Source organism: Salvelinus alpinus, chromosome 3, assembly GCF_045679555.1.
Source record: "Salvelinus alpinus chromosome 3, SLU_Salpinus.1, whole genome shotgun sequence".
Classification (NCBI taxonomy): Eukaryota; Metazoa; Chordata; class Actinopteri; order Salmoniformes; family Salmonidae; genus Salvelinus; species Salvelinus alpinus.
In genome coordinates, this window is record NC_092088.1 from 109,297,707 (window position 1) to 109,322,164 (window position 24,458).

Genomic DNA, 24,458 nt, shown 5'->3' on the forward strand with positions numbered 1-24,458 from the left:
GGGTCAGGGCTAGGGTTTATGGCATCAGGCAGCAGGGTCAGGGCTAAGGTTTATGGCATCAGGCAGCAGGGTCAGGGCTAGGGTTTATGGCATCAGGCAGCAGGGTCAGGGCTAGGGTGTATGGCATCAGGCAGCAGGGTCAGGGCTAGGGTTTATGGCATCAGGCTGCTTGTATACCGGCATGGCGTTTAGTCATTGGATCAGAATGGCTGAAGTTTAGAGAGAAAAAGGATGAAGAACTGAAGAAATAACACATGGTGGCAAACCTCAAAGCAGCCAGAGAGGCCAGTCTGATCCAGCTGTGTTACTGTAACTCCACATGTTTATCTGGTTAGTATCTGGTTAGCTGTGTGTTAACCAGGCTGGATGCTACCAGGACATCTGTAGAGTTGTGCTGTGTGTTTTTCTTTTAGAATGGTTTCACTCCGCTCCACATCGCCTGCAAGAAGAACAGAATCAAAGTGATGGAACTGCTGCTGAAACACGGAGCGTCCATACAGGCAGTGACCGAGGTAGGAACTGAAACACGGAGTGTCTATACAGGCAGTGACCGAGGTAGGAACTGAAACACGGAGCGTCTATGCAGGTAGTGACCGAGGTAGGAACTGAAACACGGAGCGTCTATACAGGCAGTGACCGAGGTAGGAACTGAAACACGGAGTGTCTATACAGGCAGTGACCGAGGTAGGAACTGAATCACGGAGCGTCCATACAGACAGTGACCGAGGTAGGAACTGAAACACGGAGTGTCTATACAGGCAGTGACCGAGGTAGGAACTGAATCACGGAGCGTCCATACAGGCAGTGACCGAGGTAGGAACTGAAACATGGAGCGTTCATACAGACAGTGACCGAGGTAGGAACTGAAACATGGAGCGTCCATACAGACAGTGACCGAGGTAGGAACTGAAACATGGAGCGTTCATACAGACAGTGACCGAGGTAGGAACTGAAACATGGAGCGTCCATACAGGCAGTGACCGAGGTAGGAACTGAAACATGGAGCGTCCATACAGACAGTGACCGAGGTAGGAACTGAAACACGGAGTGTCCATACAGACATGGACCGAGGTAACAACTGAAACACGGAGCGTCCATACAGGCAGTGACCGAGGTAGGAACTGAAACATGGAGCGTCCATACAGGCAGTGACCGAGGTAGGAACTGAAACATGGAGCGTCCATACAGGCAGTGACCGAGGTAGGAACTGAAACATGGAGCGTCCATACAGGCAGTGACCGAGGTAGGAACTGAAACATGGAGCGTCCATACAGGCAGTGACCGAGGTAGGAACTGAAACATGGAGCGTCCATACAGACATGGACCGAGGTAGGAACTGAAACACGGAGCGTCCATACAGGCAGTGACCGAGGTAGGAACTGAAACACGGAGCGTCCATACAGGTAGTGACGAGGTAGGAATTGAAACATGGAGCGTCCATACAGGCAGTGACCGCGGTAGGAACTGAAACATGGAGCGTCCATACAGACATGGACCGAGGTAGGAACTGAAACACGGAGCGTCCATACAGGCAGTGACCGAGGTAGGAACTGAAACACGGAGCGTCCATACATGTAGTGACGAGGTAGGAATTGAAACATGGAGCGTCCATACAGGCAGTGACCGAGGTAGGATCTGAATCATGGAGCGTCCATACAGGTAGTGACCGAGGTAGGAACTGAAACACGGAGCGTCCATACAGGTAGTGACCGAGGTAGGAATTGAAACATGGAGCGTCCATACATGCAGTGACCGAGGTAGGAACTGAAACACGGAGTGTCCATACAGGTAGTGACCGAGGTAGGATCTGAATCACGGAGTGTCCATACAGGCAGTGACCGAGGTAGGATCTGAAACACGGAGTGTCCATACAGACAGTGACCGAGGTAGGAACTGAAACACGGAGCGTCCATACAGACAGTGACCGAGGTAGGAACTGAAACACGGAGCGTCCATACAGACAGTGACCGAGGTAGGAACTGAAACAAGGAGCGTCCATACAGGCAGTGACCGAGGTAGGAACTGAAACACGGAGTGTCCATACAGACAGTGACCGAGGTAGGACCTGAAACACGGAGCGTCCATACAGACAGTGACCGAGGTAGGAACTGAAACATGGAGTGTCCATACAGACAGTGACCGAGGTAGGAACTGAAACACGGAGCGTCCATACAGACAGTGACCGAGGTAGGAACTGAAACATGGAGCGTCCACACAGACAGTGACCGAGGTAGGACCTGAAACAAGGAGCGTCCATACAGACAGTGACCGAGGTAGGAACTGAAACACGGAGCGTCCATACAGACAGTGACCGAGGTAGGAACTGAAACACGGAGTGTCCATACAGGCAGTGACCGAGGTAGGAACTGAAACATGGAGCATCCATACAGGCAGTGACCGAGGTAGGAACTGAAACACGGAGTGTCCATACAGACAGTGACCGAGGTAGGACCTGAAACACGGAGCGTCCATACAGACAGTGACCGAGGTAGGAACTGAAACATGGAGTGTCCATACAGACAGTGACCGAGGTAGGAACTGAAACATGGAGCGTCCATACAGACAGTGACCGAGGTAGGAACTGAAACATGGAGCGTCCACACAGACAGTGACCGAGGTAGGACCTGAAACACGGAGCGTCCATACAGACAGTGACCGAGGTAGGAACTGAAACACGGAGCGTCCATACAGACAGTGACCGAGGTAGGAACTGAAACACGGAGTGTCCATACAGACAGTGACCGAGGTAGGAACTGAAACATGGAGCGTCCATACAGGTAGTGACCGAGGTAGGAGATGAAACACGGAGTGTCCATACAGGCAGTGACCGAGGTAGGAACTTCAGAAGACCTACAGAGGAGCTACTAACTAACACGTTGTCTTCTGACTGACTGTGTCTCTCTGTTCAACCATTTTAGAATGGATCTCTGTTCTGTGGTTCTGTGCTGTTTGTCTTTGTTAGGTGGACATGGACACTAAGTTCTGGTCATTGGAGTTGTTTGCTACAGACTGTTTGAAGTGGTTTTGAAGTGAACATACGTATCTGAGTTAGCTGAGGTTAGGAGTTTTAACTGGACCGGACACATGTTGCTGACAGGGGCTTGAGGAGGACGGCTTGGTGCTGGTTAGAGGGGCTCTGGTATCTGTTTATACCAGAAAAGGGCCAGATAACTTCTGTTGTGAGCTAGGGGCTGGGGGCTACGCACTCGGTGAACTGCCTACAACTTTAAAGAGGACTATCTCTGTCTCTGTTTCAGTTGAGTCTCTTGTTCCTAGAATAACTCTGTGTCTCCGTTACAGTCGGGTCTCACTCCGATCCATGTGGCGGCTTTCATGGGACACGATAACATCGTCACTCAGCTGACGAATCACGGAGCTTCGCCAAACACAACTAATGTGGTGAGTCACAGAATACACTCTCTCCCTCACAGAATACACTCTCTCCCTCACAGAATACACTCTCTCCCTCACAGAATACACTCTCTCCCTCACAGAATACACTCTCTCCCTCACAGAATACACTCTCTCCCTCACAGAATACACTTTCTCCCTCACAGAATACACTCTCTCCCTCACAGAATACACTCTCTCCCTCACAGAATACACTCTCTCCCTCACAGAATACACTCTCTCCCTCACAGAATACACTCTCTCCCTCACAGAATACACTCTCTCCCTCACAGAATACACTTTCTCCCTCACAGAATACACTCTCTCCCTCACAGAATACACTCTCTCCCTCACAAAATACACTCTCTCCCTCACAGAATACACTCTCTCCCTCTCTCTCTAGCTCCATTTCTCCCCCTCTCACTCTCTCTCTCCCTCTCTTTCTCGCTCTTGCTCTCTCTTTCTCTCTCTCTCTCTCTAGCTCCATTTCTCCCCCTCTCACACTCTCTCTCCCTCTCCCTCTAGCTCCATTTCTCCCCCTCTCACTCTCTCTCTCCCTCTCTTTCTCGCTCTTGCTCTCTCTTTCTCTCTCCCTCTCTCTAGCTCCATTTCTCTCCCTCTCAGTCTCTCTCTCCCTCTCTCTCTAGCTCCATTTCTCCCCCCCTGTCTCTCTCTCTCTAGCTCCATTTCTCCCCCTCTCACTCTCTCTCTATCTCGCTCTCACTCTCTCTCTCTCTCTTTCTCTCTCTAGCTCCACCCCCCCCCCCTCTCTCTCTCTCTCTCTCTAGCTCCATTTCTCCCCCTCTCACTCTCTCTCTATCTCGCTCTCACTCTCTCTCTCTCTCTTTCTCTCTCTAGCTCCACCCCCCCCCTCTCTCTCTCATATCATAGAATTTGAAAGAAACTATGTGATAATTTCAAAGAAAGGTTGGGGAAAGCATTCCATATAGATTTTAGAACATTAGCCTGTGTGTTTGATAGAACCCTGGTACCTAACCTGTGTGTTTGATAGAACCCTGGTACCTAACCTGTGTGTTTGATAGAACCCTGGTACCTAACCTGTGTGTTGGATAGAACCCTGGTACCTAACTTGTGTGTTTGATAGAACCCTGGTACCTAACCTGTGTGTTTGATAGAACCCTGGTACCTAACCTGTGTGTTTGGTAAAACCCTGGTACCTAACCTGTGTGTTGGATAGAACCCTGGTACCTAACCTGTGTGTTGGATAGAACCCTGGTACATGTGTGTTGGATAGAACCCTGGTACCTAACCTGTGTGTTGGATAGAACCCTGGTACCTGTGTGTTTGATAGAACCCTGGTACCTGTGTGTTGGATAGAACCCTGGTACCTGTGTGTTGGATAGAACCCTGGTACCTAACCTGTGTGTTTGATAGAACCCTGGTACATAACCTGTGTGTTTGATAGAACCCTGGTACCTAACCTGTGTGTTTGATAGAACCCTGGTACCTAACCTGTGTGTTTGATAGAACCCTGGTACCTAACCTGTGTGTTTGATAGAACCCTGGTACCTAACCTGTGTGTTGGATAGAACCCTGGTACCTAAACTGTGTGTTGGATAGAACCCTGGTACCTAACCTGTGTGTTGGATAGAACCCTGGTACCTAACCTGTGTGTTTGATAGAACCCTGGTACCTAACCTGTGTGTTTGATAGAACCCTGGTACCTAACCTGTGTGTTTGATAGAACCCTGGTACCTAACCTGTATGTTTGATAGAACCCTGGTACCTAACCTGTGTGTTTGATAGAACCCTGGTACCTGTGTGTTTGATAGAACCCTGGTACCTGTGTGTTTGATAGAACCCTGGTACCTAACCTGTGTGTTTGATAGAACCCTGGTACCTAACCTGTGTGTTTGATAGAACCCTGGTACCTAACCTGTGTGTTTGATAGAACCCTGGTACCTGTGTGTTTGATAGAACCCTGGTACCTGTGTGTTTGATAGAACCCTGGTACCTGTGTGTTTGATAGAACCCTGGTACCTGTGTGTTTGTGAAGTAACATGTGTAACCTGTGTTAGGTTAGGTTACCAGGGTTACTGTGTGTATCTCTGTGTTCCAGAGGGGAGAAACGGCGCTCCACATGGCAGCGAGGGCCGGCCAGGCTGACGTGGTCAAATACCTGGTTCAGAGCGGAGCCAGAGTGGAGGTCAAGGCCAAGGTAGGACTGGAGAAATACCCATACTGACTGGAGAGATACCCCCCATACTGACTGGAGAGAATCCCCCATAGTGACTGGAGAGAATCCCCCCATACTGACTGGAGAGAATCCCCCCATACTGACTGGAGAGAATCCCCCCATACTGACTGGAGAGAATCCCCCCATACTGACTGGAGAGAATCCCCCATACTGACTGGAGAGAATCCCCCCATACTGACTGGAGAGAATCCCCCATAGTGACTGGAGAGAATCCCCCCATACTGACTGGAGAGAATCCCCCATACTGACTGGAGAGAATCCCCCCATACTGACTGGAGAGAATCCCCCATAGTGACTGGAGAGAATCCCCCCATACTGACTGGAGAGAATCCCCCCTTACTGACTGGAGAAATACCCATACTGACTGGATAGATACCCCATACTGACTGGGGAAATACCCCATACTGACTGGAGAGAATCCCCCATAGTGACTGGAGAGAATCCCCCCATACTGACTGGAGAGAATCCCCCCATACTGACTGAAGAGAATCCCCCCATACTGACTGGAGAGAATCCCCCATACTGACTGGAGAGAATCCCCCCATACTGACTGGAGAGAATCCCTCCATACTGACTGGAGAGAATCCCCCATACTGACTGGAGAGAATCCCCCATACTGACTGGAGAGAATCCCCCCTTACTGACTGGAGAAATACCCATACTGACTGGATAGATACCTCATACTGACTGGGGAAATACCCCATACTGACTGGAGAGAATCCCCCCATACTGACTGGAGAGAATCCCCCCTTACTGACTGGAGAAATACCCATACTGACTGGATAGATACCTCATACTGACTGGGGAAATACCCCATACTGACTGGAGAGAATCCCCCCATACTGACTGGAGAGAATCCCCCCATACTGACTGGAGAGAATCCCCCCTTACTGACTGGAGAAATACCCATACTGACTGGATAGATACCTCATACTGACTGGGGAAATACCCCATACTGACTGGAGAGAATCCCCCCATACTGACTGGAGAGAATCCCCCCTTACTGACTGGAGAAATACCCATACTGACTGGAGAGATACCTCATACTGACTGGGGAAATACCCCATACTGACTGGAGAGATACCCCATACTGACTGGGGAAATACCCCATACTGACTGGAGAGATACCCCATACTGACTGGGGAAATACCCCATACTGACTGGAGAGATACCCCATACTGACTGAAGAAATACCCCATACTGACTGGAGAGAATCCCCCATACTGACTGGAGAGAATCCCCCCATACTGACTGGAGAGATACCCCATACTGACTGGAGAGAATCCCCCCATACTGACTGGAGAGAATCCCCCATACTGACTGGAGAGAATCTCCCATACTGACTGGAGAGAATCCCCCATACTGACTGGAGAGAATCCCCCCATACTGACTGGAGAGAATCCCCCATACTGACTGGAGAGAATCCCCCCATACTGACTGGAGAGAATCCCCCCATACTTACTGGAGAGAATCCCCAATACTGACTGGAGAGAATCCCCCCATACTGACTGGAGAGATACCCCCCATACTGACTGGAGAGAATCCCCCATACTGACTGGAGAGAATCCCCACATACTGACTGGAGAGAATCCCCCGTACTGACTGGAGAGAATCCCCCCATACTGACTGGAGAGATACCCCCCATACTGACTGGAGAGAATCCCCCCATACTGACTGGAGAGAATCCCCCATACTGACTGGAGAGAATCCCCCATACTGACTGGAGAGAATCCCCCATACTGACTGGAGAGAATCCCCCATACTGACTGGAGAGAATCCCCCATACTGACTGGAGAGATACCCTATACTGACTGGAGAGAATCCCCCATACTGACTGGAGAGAATCCCCCATACTGACTGGAGAGATACCCTATACTGACTGGAGAGAATCCCCACATACTGACTGGAGAGAATCCCCCATACTGACTGGAGAGAATCCCCCATACTGACTGGAGAGAATCCCCCATACTGACTGGATAGAATCCCCCAATACTGACTGGATAGAATCCCCCATACTGACTGGAGAGAATCCCTCCATACTGACTGGAGAGAATCCCCCATACTGACTGGAGAGAATCCCCCCATACTGACTGGAGAGAATCCCCCATACTGACTGGAGAAATACCCCATACTGACTGGAGAGAATCCCCCATACTGACTGGAGAGAATTCCCCATACTGACTGGAGAAATACCCCATACTGACTGGAGAAATACCCCATACTGACTGGAGAGAATCCCCCATACTGACTGGAGAGAATCCCCCCATACTGACTGGAGAGAATCCCCCCATACTGACTGGAGAGAATCCCCAATACTGACTGGAGAGAATCCCCCAATACTGACTGGAGAAAATCCCCCAATACTGACTGGAGAGAATCCCCCAATACTGACTGGAGAGAATCCCCCAATACTGACTGGATAGAATCCCCAATACTGACTGGATAGAATCCCTCCATACTGACTGGAGAGAATCCCCCATACTTACTGGAGATAATCCCCCATACTGACTGGAGAGAATCCCCCATACTGACTGGAGAAAATCCCCCCATACTGACTGGAGAGAATCCCCCATACTGACTGGAGAGAATCCCCCATACTGACTGGAGAGAATCCCCCCATACTGACTGGAGAGAATCCCCCCATACTTACTGGAGAGAATCCCCAATACTGACTGGAGAGAATCCCCCCATACTGACTGGAGAGATACCCCCCATACTGACTGGAGAGAATCCCCCCATACTGACTGGAGAGAATCCCCACATACTGACTGGAGAGAATCCCCCCATACTGACTGGAGAGAATCCCCCATACTGACTGGAGAGAATCCCCCATACTGACTGGAGAGAATCCCCCATACTGACTGGAGAGAATCCCCCATACTGACTGGAGAGAATCCCCCATACTGACTGGAGAGAATCCCCCATACTGACTGGAGAGAATCCCCCATACTGACTGGAGAGAATCCCCCATACTGACTGGAGAGAATCCCCCCATACTTACTGGAGAGAATCCCCCATACTGACTGGAGAGATACCCCATACTGACTGGAGAGAATCCCCCATACTGACTAGAGAGAATCCCCCATACTGACTGGAGAGAATCCCCCATACTGACTGGAGAGATACCCTATACTGACTGGAGAGAATCCCTCATACTGACTGGAGAGAATCCCCCATACTGACTGGAGAGAATCCCCCATACTGACTGGATAGAATCCCCCAATACTGACTGGATAGAATCCCCCATACTGACTGGAGAGAATCCCTCCATACTGACTGGAGAGAATCCCCCATACTGACTGGAGAGAATCCCCCCATACTGACTGGAGAGAATCCCCCATACTGACTGGAGAAATCCCCCATACTGACTGGAGAGAATCCCCCATACTGACTGGAGAGAATCCCCCATACTGACTGGATAGAATCCCCCCCATACTGACTGGATAGAATCCCCCCATACTGACTGGAGAGAATCCCCCCATACTGACTGGAGAGACTCCCCCCATACTGACTGGAGAGAATCCCCCATACTGACTGGAGAGAATCCCCCATACTGACTGGAGAGAATCCCCCATACTGACTGGAGAGAATCCCCCATACTGACTGGAGAGAATCCCCCATACTGACTGGAGAGAATCCCCCATACTGACTGGAGAGAATCCCCCATACTGACTGGAGAGAATCCCCCATACTGACTGGAGAGAATCCCCCATACTGACTGGAGAGAATCCCCCCATACTGACTGGAGAGAATCCCCCCTTACTGACTGGAGAAATACCCATACTGACTGGATAGATACCCCATACTGACTGGGGAAATACCCCATACTGACTGGAGAGAATCCCCCATAGTGACTGGAGAGAATCCCCCCATACTGACTGGAGAGAATCCCCCCATACTGACTGAAGAGAATCCCCCCATACTGACTGGAGAGAATCCCCCATACTGACTGGAGAGAATCCCCCCTTACTGACTGGAGAAATACCCATACTGACTGGATAGATACCTCATACTGACTGGGGAAATACCCCATACTGACTGGAGAGAATCCCCCCATACTGACTGGAGAGAATCCCCCCTTACTGACTGGAGAAATACCCATACTGACTGGAGAGATACCTCATACTGACTGGGGAAATACCCCATACTGACTGGAGAGATACCCCATACTGACTGGGGAAATACCCCATACTGACTGGAGAGATACCCCATACTGACTGGGGAAATACCCCATACTGACTGGAGAGATACCCCATACTGACTGAAGAAATACCCCATACTGACTGGAGAGAATCCCCCATACTGACTGGAGAGAATCCCCCCATACTGACTGGAGAGATACCCCATACTGACTGGAGAGAATCCCCCCATACTGACTGGAGAGAATCCCCCATACTGACTGGAGAGAATCTCCCATACTGACTGGAGAGAATCCCCCATACTGACTGGAGAGAATCCCCCCATACTGACTGGAGAGAATCCCCCATACTGACTGGAGAGAATCCCCCCATACTGACTGGAGAGAATCCCCCCATACTTACTGGAGAGAATCCCCAATACTGACTGGAGAGAATCCCCCCATACTGACTGGAGAGATACCCCCCATACTGACTGGAGAGAATCCCCCATACTGACTGGAGAGAATCCCCACATACTGACTGGAGAGAATCCCCCGTACTGACTGGAGAGAATCCCCCCATACTGACTGGAGAGATACCCCCCATACTGACTGGAGAGAATCCCCCCATACTGACTGGAGAGAATCCCCCATACTGACTGGAGAGAATCCCCCATACTGACTGGAGAGAATCCCCCATACTGACTGGAGAGAATCCCCCATACTGACTGGAGAGATACCCTATACTGACTGGAGAGAATCCCCCATACTGACTGGAGAGAATCCCCCATACTGACTGGAGAGATACCCTATACTGACTGGAGAGAATCCCCACATACTGACTGGAGAGAATCCCCCATACTGACTGGAGAGAATCCCCCATACTGACTGGAGAGAATCCCCCATACTGACTGGATAGAATCCCCCAATACTGACTGGATAGAATCCCCCATACTGACTGGAGAGAATCCCTCCATACTGACTGGAGAGAATCCCCCATACTGACTGGATAGAATCCCCCCATACTGACTGGAGAGAATCCCCCATACTGACTGGAGAAATACCCCATACTGACTGGAGAGAATCCCCCATACTGACTGGAGAGAATTCCCCATACTGACTGGAGAAATACCCCATACTGACTGGAGAAATACCCCATACTGACTGGAGAGAATCCCCCATACTGACTGGAGAGAATCCCCCCATACTGACTGGAGAGAATCCCCCCATACTGACTGGAGAGAATCCCCAATACTGACTGGAGAGAATCCCCCAATACTGACTGGAGAAAATCCCCCAATACTGACTGGAGAGAATCCCCCAATACTGACTGGAGAGAATCCCCCAATACTGACTGGATAGAATCCCCAATACTGACTGGATAGAATCCCTCCATACTGACTGGAGAGAATCCCCCATACTTACTGGAGATAATCCCCCATACTGACTGGAGAGAATCCCCCATACTGACTGGAGAAAATCCCCCCATACTGACTGGAGAGAATCCCCCATACTGACTGGAGAGAATCCCCCATACTGACTGGAGAGAATCCCCCCATACTGACTGGAGAGAATCCCCCCATACTTACTGGAGAGAATCCCCAATACTGACTGGAGAGAATCCCCCCATACTGACTGGAGAGATACCCCCCATACTGACTGGAGAGAATCCCCCCATACTGACTGGAGAGAATCCCCACATACTGACTGGAGAGAATCCCCCCATACTGACTGGAGAGAATCCCCCATACTGACTGGAGAGAATCCCCCATACTGACTGGAGAGAATCCCCCATACTGACTGGAGAGAATCCCCCATACTGACTGGAGAGAATCCCCCATACTGACTGGAGAGAATCCCCCATACTGACTGGAGAGAATCCCCCATACTGACTGGAGAGAATCCCCCATACTGACTGGAGAGAATCCCCCCATACTTACTGGAGAGAATCCCCCATACTGACTGGAGAGATACCCCATACTGACTGGAGAGAATCCCCCATACTGACTAGAGAGAATCCCCCATACTGACTGGAGAGAATCCCCCATACTGACTGGAGAGATACCCTATACTGACTGGAGAGAATCCCTCATACTGACTGGAGAGAATCCCCCATACTGACTGGAGAGAATCCCCCATACTGACTGGATAGAATCCCCCAATACTGACTGGATAGAATCCCCCATACTGACTGGAGAGAATCCCTCCATACTGACTGGAGAGAATCCCCCATACTGACTGGAGAGAATCCCCCCATACTGACTGGAGAGAATCCCCCATACTGACTGGAGAAATCCCCCATACTGACTGGAGAGAATCCCCCATACTGACTGGAGAGAATCCCCCCATACTGACTGGAGAGAATCCCCCCATACTGACTGGAGAGAATCCCCCATACTGACTGGAGAGAATCCCCCATACTGACTGGATAGAATCCCCCCCATACTGACTGGATAGAATCCCCCCATACTGACTGGAGAGAATCCCCCCATACTGACTGGAGAGAATCCCCCCATATTGACTGGAGAGAATCCCCCATACTGACTGGAGAGAATCCCCCATACTGACTGGAGAGAATCCCCCATACTGACTGGAGAGAATCCCCCATACTGACTGGAGAGAATCCCCCATACTGACTGGAGAGAATCCCCCATACTGACTGGAGAGAATCCCCCATACTGACTGGAGAGAATCCCCCATACTGACTGGAGAGAATCCCCCATACTGACTGGAGAGAATCCCCCCATACTGACTGGAGAGAATCCCCCATACTGACTGGAGAGAATACCCCATACTGACTGGATAGAATCCCCCCATACTGACTGGAGAGAATCCCCCCATACTGACTGGAGAGAATCCCCCCATACTGACTGGAGAGAATCCCCCAATACTGACTGGAGAGAATCCCCCCATACTGACTGGAGAGAATCCCCCCATACTGACTGGAGAGAATCCCCCCATACTGACTGGAGAGAATCCCCCCATACTGACTGGAGAAATACCCCCCATACTGACTGGAGAGAATCCCCCAATACTGACTGGAGAGATACCCCATACTGACTGGAGAGAATCCCCCCATACTGACTGGAGAGATACCCCATACTGACTGGAGAGAATCCCCCATACTGACTGGAGAGAATCCCCCATACTGACTGGAGAGAATCCCCCATACTGACTGGAGAGAATCCCCCCATACTGACTGGATAGAATCCCCCATACTGACTGGAGAGAATCCCCCATACTGACTGGAGAATCCCCCATACTGACTGGAGAGAATCCCCCCATACTGACTGGAGAGATACCCCATACTGACTGGAGAGAATCCCCCCATACTGACTGGAGAGAATCCCCCCATACTGACTGGATAGAATCCCCCCATACTGACTGGAGAGAATCCCCCATACTGACTGGAGAGAATCCCCCCATACTTACTGGAGAGAATCCCCCATACTGACTGGAGAGATACCCCATACTGACTGGAGAGAATCCCCCATACTGACTAGAGAGAATCCCCCATACTGACTGGAGAGAATCCCCCATACTGACTGGAGAGATACCCTATACTGACTGGAGAGAATCCCTCATACTGACTGGAGAGAATCCCCCATACTGACTGGAGAGAATCCCCCATACTGACTGGATAGAATCCCCCAATACTGACTGGATAGAATCCCCCATACTGACTGGAGAGAATCCCTCCATACTGACTGGAGAGAATCCCCCATACTGACTGGAGAGAATCCCCCCATACTGACTGGAGAGAATCCCCCATACTGACTGGAGAAATCCCCCATACTGACTGGAGAGAATCCCCCATACTGACTGGAGAGAATCCCCCCATACTGACTGGAGAGAATCCCCCCATACTGACTGGAGAGAATCCCCCATACTGACTGGAGAGAATCCCCCATACTGACTGGATAGAATCCCCCCCATACTGACTGGATAGAATCCCCCCATACTGACTGGAGAGAATCCCCCCATACTGACTGGAGAGAATCCCCCCATACTGACTGGAGAGAATCCCCCATACTGACTGGAGAGAATCCCCCATACTGACTGGAGAGAATCCCCCATACTGACTGGAGAGAATCCCCCATACTGACTGGAGAGAATCCCCCATACTGACTGGAGAGAATCCCCCATACTGACTGGAGAGAATCCCCCATACTGACTGGAGAGAATCCCCCATACTGACTGGAGAGAATCCCCCATACTGACTGGAGAGAATCCCCCCATACTGACTGGAGAGAATCCCCCATACTGACTGGAGAGAATACCCCATACTGACTGGATAGAATCCCCCCATACTGACTGGAGAGAATCCCCCCATACTGACTGGAGAGAATCCCCCCATACTGACTGGAGAGAATCCCCCAATACTGACTGGAGAGAATCCCCCCATACTGACTGGAGAGAATCCCCCCATACTGACTGGAGAGAATCCCCCCATACTGACTGGAGAGAATCCCCCCATACTGACTGGAGAAATACCCCCCATACTGACTGGAGAGAATCCCCCAATACTGACTGGAGAGATACCCCATACTGACTGGAGAGAATCCCCCCATACTGACTGGAGAGATACCCCATACTGACTGGAGAGAATCCCCCATACTGACTGGAGAGAATCCCCCATACTGACTGGAGAGAATCCCCCATACTGACTGGAGAGAATCCCCCCATACTGACTGGATAGAATCCCCCATACTGACTGGAGAGAATCCCCCATACTGACTGGAGAATCCCCCATACTGACTGGAGAGAATCCCCCCATACTGACTGGAGAGATACCCCATACTGACTGGAGAGAATCCCCCCATACTGACTGGAGAGAATCCCCCCATACTGACTGGATAGAATCCCCCCATACTGACTGGAGAGAATCCCCCATACTGACTGGAGAGAATCCCCCATACTGACTGGAGAGATACCCCATACTGACTGGAGAGAATCCCCCATACTGACTGGAGAATCCCCCATACTGACTGGAGAGAATCCCCCCATACTGACTGGATAGAATCCCCCATACTGACTGGAGAGAATCCCCCCATACTGACTGGAGAATCCCCCATACTGACTGGAGAGAATCCCCCCATACTGACTGGAGAGAATCCCCCCATACTGACTGGAGAGAATCCCCCCATACTGACTGGAGAGAATCCCCCCATACTGACTGGAGAGAATCCCCCCATACTGACTGGAGAAATACCCCCCATACTGACTGGAGAGAATCCCCCAATACTGACTGGAGAGATACCCCATACTGACTGGAGAGAATCCCCCCATACTGACTGGAGAGATACCCCATACTGACTGGAGACAATCCCCCATACTGACTGGAGAGAATCCCCCATACTGACTGGAGAGAATCCCCCATACTGACTGGAGAGAATCCCCCCATACTGACTGGATAGAATCCCCCATACTGACTGGAGAGAATCCCCCATACTGACTGGAGAATCCCCCATACTGACTGGAGAGAATCCCCCCATACTGACTGGAGAGATACCCCATACTGACTGGAGAGAATCCCCCCATACTGACTGGAGAGAATCCCCCCATACTGACTGGATAGAATCCCCCCATACTGACTGGAGAGAATCCCCCATACTGACTGGAGAGAATCCCCCCATACTTACTGGAGAGAATCCCCCATACTGACTGGAGAGATACCCCATACTGACTGGAGAGAATCCCCCATACTGACTAGAGAGAATCCCCCATACTGACTGGAGAGAATCCCCCATACTGACTGGAGAGATACCCTATACTGACTGGAGAGAATCCCTCATACTGACTGGAGAGAATCCCCCATACTGACTGGAGAGAATCCCCCATACTGACTGGATAGAATCCCCCAATACTGACTGGATAGAATCCCCCATACTGACTGGAGAGAATCCCTCCATACTGACTGGAGAGAATCCCCCATACTGACTGGAGAGAATCCCCCCATACTGACTGGAGAGAATCCCCCATACTGACTGGAGAAATCCCCCATACTGACTGGAGAGAATCCCCCATACTGACTGGAGAGAATCCCCCCATACTGACTGGAGAGAATCCCCCCATACTGACTGGAGAGAATCCCCCATACTGACTGGAGAGAATCCCCCATACTGACTGGATAGAATCCCCCCCATACTGACTGGATAGAATCCCCCCATACTGACTGGAGAGAATCCCCCCATACTGACTGGAGAGAATCCCCCCATACTGACTGGAGAGAATCCCCCATACTGACTGGAGAGAATCCCCCATACTGACTGGAGAGAATCCCCCATACTGACTGGAGAGAATCCCCCATACTGACTGGAGAGAATCCCCCATACTGACTGGAGAGAATCCCCCATACTGACTGGAGAGAATCCCCCATACTGACTGGAGAGAATCCCCCATACTGACTGGAGAGAATCCCCCATACTGACTGGAGAGAATCCCCCCATACTGACTGGAGAGAATCCCCCATACTGACTGGAGAGAATACCCCATACTGACTGGATAGAATCCCCCCATACTGACTGGAGAGAATCCCCCCATACTGACTGGAGAGAATCCCCCAATACTGACTGGAGAGAATCCCCCCATACTGACTGGAGAGAATCCCCCCATACTGACTGGAGAGAATCCCCCCATACTGACTGGAGAGAATCCCCCCATACTGACTGGAGAAATACCCCCCATACTGACTGGAGAGAATCCCCCAATACTGACTGGAGAGATACCCCATACTGACTGGAGAGAATCCCCCCATACTGACTGGAGAGATACCCCATACTGACTGGAGAGAATCCCCCATACTGACTGGAGAGAATCCCCCATACTGACTGGAGAGAATCCCCCATACTGACTGGAGAGAATCCCCCCATACTGACTGGATAGAATCCCCCATACTGACTGGAGAGAATCCCCCATACTGACTGGAGAATCCCCCATACTGACTGGAGAGAATCCCCCCATACTGACTGGAGAGATACCCCATACTGACTGGAGAGAATCCCCCCATACTGACTGGAGAGAATCCCCCCATACTGACTGGATAGAATCCCCCCATACTGACTGGAGAGAATCCCCCATACTGACTGGAGAGAATCCCCCATACTGACTGGAGAGATACCCCATACTGACTGGAGAGAATCCCCCATACTGACTGGAGAATCCCCCATACTGACTGGAGAGAATCCCCCCATACTGACTGGAGAGAATCCCCCCATACTGACTGGAGAGATACCCCATACTGACTGGAGAGAATCCCCCCATACTGACTGGAGAGAATCCCCCATACTGACTGGAGAATCCCCCATACTGACTGGAGAGAATCCCCCCATACTGACTGGAGAGAATCCCCCCATACTGACTGGAGAGATACCCCATACTGACTGGAGAGAATCCCCCCATACTGACTGGAGAGAATCCCCCCATACTGACTGGAGAGAATCCCCCCATACTGACTGGAGAGAATCCCCCATACTGACTGGAGAGATACCCCATACTGACTGGAGAGAATCCCCCATACTGAATGGAGAGAATCCCCCATACTGACTGGAGAGAATCCCCCCATACTGACTGGATAGAATCCCCCATACTGACTGGAGAGAATCCCCCCATACTGACTGGAGAGAATCCTCCATACTGACTGGAGAGAATCCCCCCATACTGACTGGAGAGATACCCCATACTGACTGGAGAGAATTCCCCCATACTGACTGGAGAGAATCCCCCATACTGACTGGAGAGAATCCCCCATACTGACTGGAGAGAATCCCCCCATACTGACTGGATAGAATCCCCCCATACTGACTGGATAGAATCCCCCATACTGACTGGAGAGAATCCCCCCATACTGACTGGAGAGATTCCCCCATACTGACTGGAGAGAATCCCCCCATACTGACTGGAGAGAATCCTCCATACTGACTGGAGAGAATCCCCCCATACTGACTGGAGAGAATCCCCCCATACTGACTGGAGAGAATCCCCCCATACTGACTGGATAGAATCCCCCATACTGACTGGAGAGAATCCCCCCATACTGACTGGAGAATCCCCCATACTGACTGGAGAGAATCCCCCCATACTGACTGGAGAATCCCCCCATACTGACTGGAGAGAATCCCCCATACTGACTGGAGAGAATCCCCCATACTGACTGGAGAGAATCCCCCATACTGACTGGAGAGAATCCCCCCATACTGACTGGAGAGAATCCCCCCATACTGACTGGAGAGAATCCCCAATACTGACTGGAGAGAATCCCCCAATACTGACTGGAGAAAATCCCCCAATACTGACTGGAGAGAATCCCCCAATACTGACTGGAGAGAATCCCCCAATACTGACTGGATAGAATCCCCAATACTGACTGGATAGAATCCCTCCATACTGACTGGAGAGAATCCCCCATACTTACTGGAGATAATCCCCCATACTGACTGGAGAGAATCCCCCATACTGACTGGAGAAAATCCCCCCATACTGACTGGAGAGAATCCCCCATACTGACTGGAGAGAATCCCCCATACTGACTGGAGAGAATCCCCCCATACTGACTGGAGAGAATCCCCCCATACTTACTGGAGAGAATCCCCAATACTGACTGGAGAGAATCCCCCCATACTGACTGGAGAGATACCCCCCATACTGACTGGAGAGAATCCCCCCATACTGACTGGAGAGAATCCCCACATACTGACTGGAGAGAATCCCCCCATACTGACTGGAGAGAATCCCCCATACTGACTGGAGAGAATCCCCCATACTGACTGGAGAGAATCCCCCATACTGACTGGAGAGAATCCCCCATACTGACTGGAGAGAATCCCCCATACTGACTGGAGAGAATCCCCCATACTGACTGGAGAGAATCCCCCATACTGACTGGAGAGAATCCCCCCATACTTACTGGAGAGAATCCCCCATACTGACTGGAGAGATACCCCATACTGACTGGAGAGAATCCCCCATACTGACTGGAGAGAATCCCCCATACTGACTGGAGAGATACCCTATACTGACTGGAGAGAATCCCTCATACTGACTGGAGAGAATCCCCCATACTGACTGGAGAGAATCCCCCATACTGACTGGATAGAATCCCCCAATACTGACTGGATAGAATCCCCCATACTGACTGGAGAGAATCCCTCCATACTGACTGGAGAGAATCCCCCATACTGACTGGAGAGAATCCCCCCATACTGACTGGAGAGAATCCCCCATACTGACTGGAGAAATCCCCCATACTGACTGGAGAGAATCCCCCATACTGACTGGAGAGAATCCCCCCATACTGACTGGAGAGAATCCCCCCATACTGACTGGAGAGAATCCCCCATACTGACTGGAGAAATCCCCCATACTTACTGGAGAGAATCCCCAATACTGACTGGAGAGAATCCCCCCATACTGACTGGAGAGATACCCCCCATACTGACTGGAGAGAATCCCCCCATACTGACTGGAGAGAATCCCCACATACTGACTGGAGAGAATCCCCCCATACTGACTGGAGAGAATCCCCCATACTGACTGGAGAGAATCCCCCATACTGACTGGAGAGAATCCCCCATACTGACTGGAGAGAATCCCCCATACTGACTGGAGAGAATCCCCCATACTGACTGGAGAGAATCCCCCATACTGACTGGAGAGAATCCCCCATACTGACTGGAGAGAATCCCCCCATACTTACTGGAGAGAATCCCCCATACTGACTGGAGAGATACCCCATACTGACTGGAGAGAATCCCCCATACTGACTAGAGAGAATCCCCCATACTGACTGGAGAGAATCCCCCATACTGACTGGAGAGATACCCTATACTGACTGGAGAGAATCCCTCATACTGACTGGAGAGAATCCCCCATACTGACTGGAGAGAATCCCCCATACTGACTGGATAGAATCCCCCAATACTGACTGGATAGAATCCCCCATACTGACTGGAGAGAATCCCTCCATACTGACTGGAGAGAATCCCCCATACTGACTGGAGAGAATCCCCCCATACTGACTGGAGAGAATCCCCCATACTGACTGGAGAAATCCCCCATACTGACTGGAGAGAATCCCCCATACTGACTGGAGAGAATCCCCCCATACTGACTGGAGAGAATCCCCCCATACTGACTGGAGAGAATCCCCCATACTGACTGGAGAGAATCCCCCATACTGACTGGATAGAATCCCCCCCATACTGACTGGATAGAATCCCCCCATACTGACTGGAGAGAATCCCCCCATACTGACTGGAGAGAATCCCCCCATACTGACTGGAGAGAATCCCCCATACTGACTGGAGAGAATCCCCCATACTGACTGGAGAGAATCCCCCATACTGACTGGAGAGAATCCCCCATACTGACTGGAGAGAATCCCCCATACTGACTGGAGAGAATCCCCCATACTGACTGGAGAGAATCCCCCATACTGACTGGAGAGAATCCCCCATGCTGACTGGAGAGAATCCCCCATACTGACTGGAGAGAATCCCCCATACTGACTGGAGAGAATCCCCCCATACTGCCTGGAGAGAATCCCCCATACTGACTGGAGAGAATACCCCATACTGACTGGATAGAATCCCCCCATACTGACTGGAGAGAATCCCCCCATACTGACTGGAGAGAATCCCCCCATACTGACTGGAGAGAATCCCCCAATACTGACTGGAGAGAATCCCCCCATACTGACTGGAGAGAATCCCCCCATACTGACTGGAGAGAATCCCCCCATACTGACTGGAGAGAATCCCCCCATACTGACTGGAGAAATACCCCCCATACTGACTGGAGAGAATCCCCCAATACTGACTGGAGAGATACCCCTTACTGACTGGAGAGAATCCCCCCATACTGACTGGAGAGAATCCCCCATACTGACTGGAGAGAATCCCCCATACTGACTGGAGAGAATCCCCCCATACTGACTGGATAGAATCCCCCATACTGACTGGAGAGAATCCCCCATACTGACTGGCGAATCCCCCATACTGACTGGAGAGAATCCCCCCATACTGACTGGAGAGATACCCCATACTGACTGGAGAGAATCCCCCCATACTGACTGGAGAGAATCCCCCCATACTGACTGGATAGAATCCCCCCATACTGACTGGAGAGAATCCCCCATACTGACTGGAGAGAATCCCCCATACTGACTGGAGAGATACCCCATACTGACTGGAGAGAATCCCCCATACTGACTGGAGAATCCCCCATACTGACTGGAGAGAATCCCCCCATACTGACTGGAGAGAATCCCCCCATACTGACTGGAGAGATACCCCATACTGACTGGAGAGAATCCCCCCATACTGACTGGAGAGAATCCCCCCATACTGACTGGATAGAATCCCCCCATACTGACTGGAGAGAATCCCCCATACTGACTGGAGAATCCCCCATACTGACTGGAGAGAATCCCCCCATACTGACTGGAGAGAATCCCCCCATACTGACTGGAGAGATACCCCATACTGACTGGAGAGAATCCCCCCATACTGACTGGAGAGAATCCCCCCATACTGACTGGATAGAATCCCCCCATACTGACTGGAGAGAATCCCCCATACTGACTGGAGAGAATCCCCCATACTGACTGGAGAGATACCCCATACTGACTGGAGAGAATCCCCCATACTGAATGGAGAGAATCCCCCATACTGACTGGAGAGAATCCCCCCATACTGACTGGATAGAATCCCCCATACTGACTGGAGAGAATCCCCCCATACTGACTGGAGAGAATCCTCCATACTGACTGGAGATAATCCCCCCATACTGACTGGAGAGAAACCCCATACTGACTGGAGAGAATTCCCCCATACTGACTGGAGAGAATCCCCCATACTGACTGGAGAGAATCCCCCATACTGACTGGAGAGAATCCCCCCATACTGACTGGATAGAATCCCCCCATACTGACTGGATAGAATCCCCCATACTGACTGGAGAGAATCCCCCCATACTGACTGGAGAGAATCCTCCATACTGACTGGAGAGAATCCCCCCATACTGCCTGGAGAGAATCCCCCCATACTGACTGGAGAGAATCCCCCCATACTTACTGGAGAGAATCCCCCATACTGACTGGAGAGATACCCCATACTGACTGGAGAGAATCCCCCATACTGACTAGAGAGAATCCCCCATACTGACTGGAGAGAATCCCCCATACTGACTGGAGAGATACCCTATACTGACTGGAGAGAATCCCTCATACTGACTGGAGAGAATCCCCCATACTGACTGGAGAGAATCCCCCATACTGACTGGATAGAATCCCCCAATACTGACTGGATAGAATCCCCCATACTGACTGGAGAGAATCCCTCCATACTGACTGGAGAGAATCCCCCATACTGACTGGAGAGAATCCCCCCATACTGACTGGAGAGAATCCCCCATACTGACTGGAGAAATCCCCCATACTGACTGGAGAGAATCCCCCATACTGACTGGAGAGAATCCCCCCATACTGACTGGAGAGAATCCCCCCATACTGACTGGAGAGAATCCCCCATACTGACTGGAGAGAATCCCCCATACTGACTGGATAGAATCCCCCCCATACTGACTGGATAGAATCCCCCCATACTGACTGGAGAGAATCCCCCCATACTGACTGGAGAGAATCCCCCCATACTGACTGGAGAGAATCCCCCATACTGACTGGAGAGAATCCCCCATACTGACTGGAGAGAATCCCCCATACTGACTGGAGAGAATCCCCCATACTGACTGGAGAGAATCCCCCATACTGACTGGAGAGAATCCCCCATACTGACTGGAGAGAATCCCCCATACTGACTGGAGCGAATCCCCCATACTGACTGGAGAGAATCCCCCATACTGACTGGAGAGAATCCCCCCATACTGACTGGAGAGAATCCCCCATACTGACTGGAGAGAATACCCCATACTGACTGGATAGAATCCCCCCATACTGACTGGAGAGAATCCCCCCATACTGACTGGAGAGAATCCCCCCATACTGACTGGAGAGAATCCCCCAATACTGACTGGAGAGAATCCCCCCATACTGACTGGAGAGAATCCCCCCATACTGACTGGAGAGAATCCCCCCATACTGACTGGAGAGAATCCCCCCATACTGACTGGAGAAATACCCCCCATACTGACTGGAGTGAATCCCCCAATACTGACTGGAGAGAATCCCCCCATACTGACTGGAGAGATACCCCATACTGACTGGAGAGAATCCCCCCATACTGACTGGATAGAATCCCCCCATACTGACTGGAGAGAATCCCCCATACTGACTGGAGAATCCCCCATACTGACTGGAGAGAATCCCCCCATACTGACTGGAGAGAATCCCCCCATACTGACTGGAGAGATACCCCATACTGACTGGAGAGAATCCCCCCATACTGACTGGAGAGAATCCCCCCATACTGACTGGATAGAATCCCCCCATACTGACTGGAGAGAATCCCCCATACTGACTGGAGAGAATCCCCCATACTGACTGGAGAGATACCCCATACTGACTGGAGAGAATCCCCCATACTGAATGGAGAGAATCCCCCATACTGACTGGAGAGAATCCCCCCATACTGACTGGATAGAATCCCCCATACTGACTGGAGAGAATCCCCCCATACTGACTGGAGAGAATCCTCCATACTGACTGGAGAGAATCCCCCCATACTGACTGGAGAGATACCCCATACTGACTGGAGAGAATTCCCCCATACTGACTGGAGAGAATCCCCCATACTGACTGGAGAGAATCCCCCATACTGACTGGAGAGAATCCCCCCATACTGACTGGATAGAATCCCCCCATACTGACTGGAGAGAATCCCCCCATACTGACTGGAGAGATTCCCCCATACTGACTGGAGAGAATCCCCCCATACTGACTGGAGAGAATCCTCCATACTGACTGGAGAGAATCCCCCCATACTGACTGGAGAGAATCCCCCCATACTGACTGGAGAGAATCCCCCCATACTGACTGGATAGAATCCCCCATACTGACTGGAGAGAATCCCCCCATACTGACTGGAGAATCCCCCATACTGACTGGAGAGAATCCCCCCATACTGACTGGAGAATCCCCCCATACTGACTGGAGAGAATCCCCCATACTGACTGGAGAGAATCCCCCATACTGACTGGAGAGAATCCCCCATACTGACTGGATAGAATCTCCCCATACTGACTGGAGAGAATCCCCCATACTGACTGGAGAGAATCCCCCCATTCTGACTGGATAGAATCCCCCCATACTGACTGGAGAGAATCCCCCATACTGACTGGAGAGAATCCCCCATACTGACTGGATAGAATCCCCCCATACTGACTGGAGAGAATCCCCCATGCTGACTGGAGATAATCCCCCCATACTGACTGGATAGAATCCCCCCATACTGACTGGAGAGAACCCCCCCATACTGACTGGAGAGATACCCATACTGACTGGAGAGAATCCCCCCATACTGACTGGAGAGAATCCCCCATACTGACTGGAGAGAATCCCCCCATACTGACTGGAGAGAATCCCCCCATACTGACTGGAGAGAATCCCCCATACTGACTGGAGAGAATCCCCCCATTCTGACTGGAGAGAATCCCCCATACTGACTGGAGAGAATCCCCCATACTGACTGGAGAGAATCCCCCATACTGACTGGAGAGATACCCATACTGACTGGAGAGAATCCCCCCATACTGACTGGAGAGAATCCCCCATACTGACTG

At 51.2% G+C, this 24,458-nt stretch overlaps 1 protein-coding gene across 47 annotated transcripts in view; it reads left to right on the top strand.

The window, feature by feature from the left end:
* LOC139571681 (ankyrin-3-like) overlaps positions 1–24,458 on the top strand; it is a 408,808-nt gene that overhangs the window by 240,447 nt on the left and 143,903 nt on the right. For 45 of the 47 annotated variants that reach the window (XM_071394781.1, XM_071394785.1, XM_071394780.1 and 42 more), the window contains 3 exons: positions 414–512; positions 3,301–3,399; positions 5,471–5,569. In XM_071394781.1, the coding sequence (XP_071250882.1) occupies positions 414–512; positions 3,301–3,399; positions 5,471–5,569 (297 nt within the window). Of the gene's footprint in view, positions 1–413; positions 513–1,513; positions 1,544–2,816; positions 2,833–3,300; positions 3,400–5,470; positions 5,570–24,458 lie in introns of those variants that run through there. The other 2 variants (XM_071394807.1, XM_071394806.1) reach the window with 2 other exon arrangements.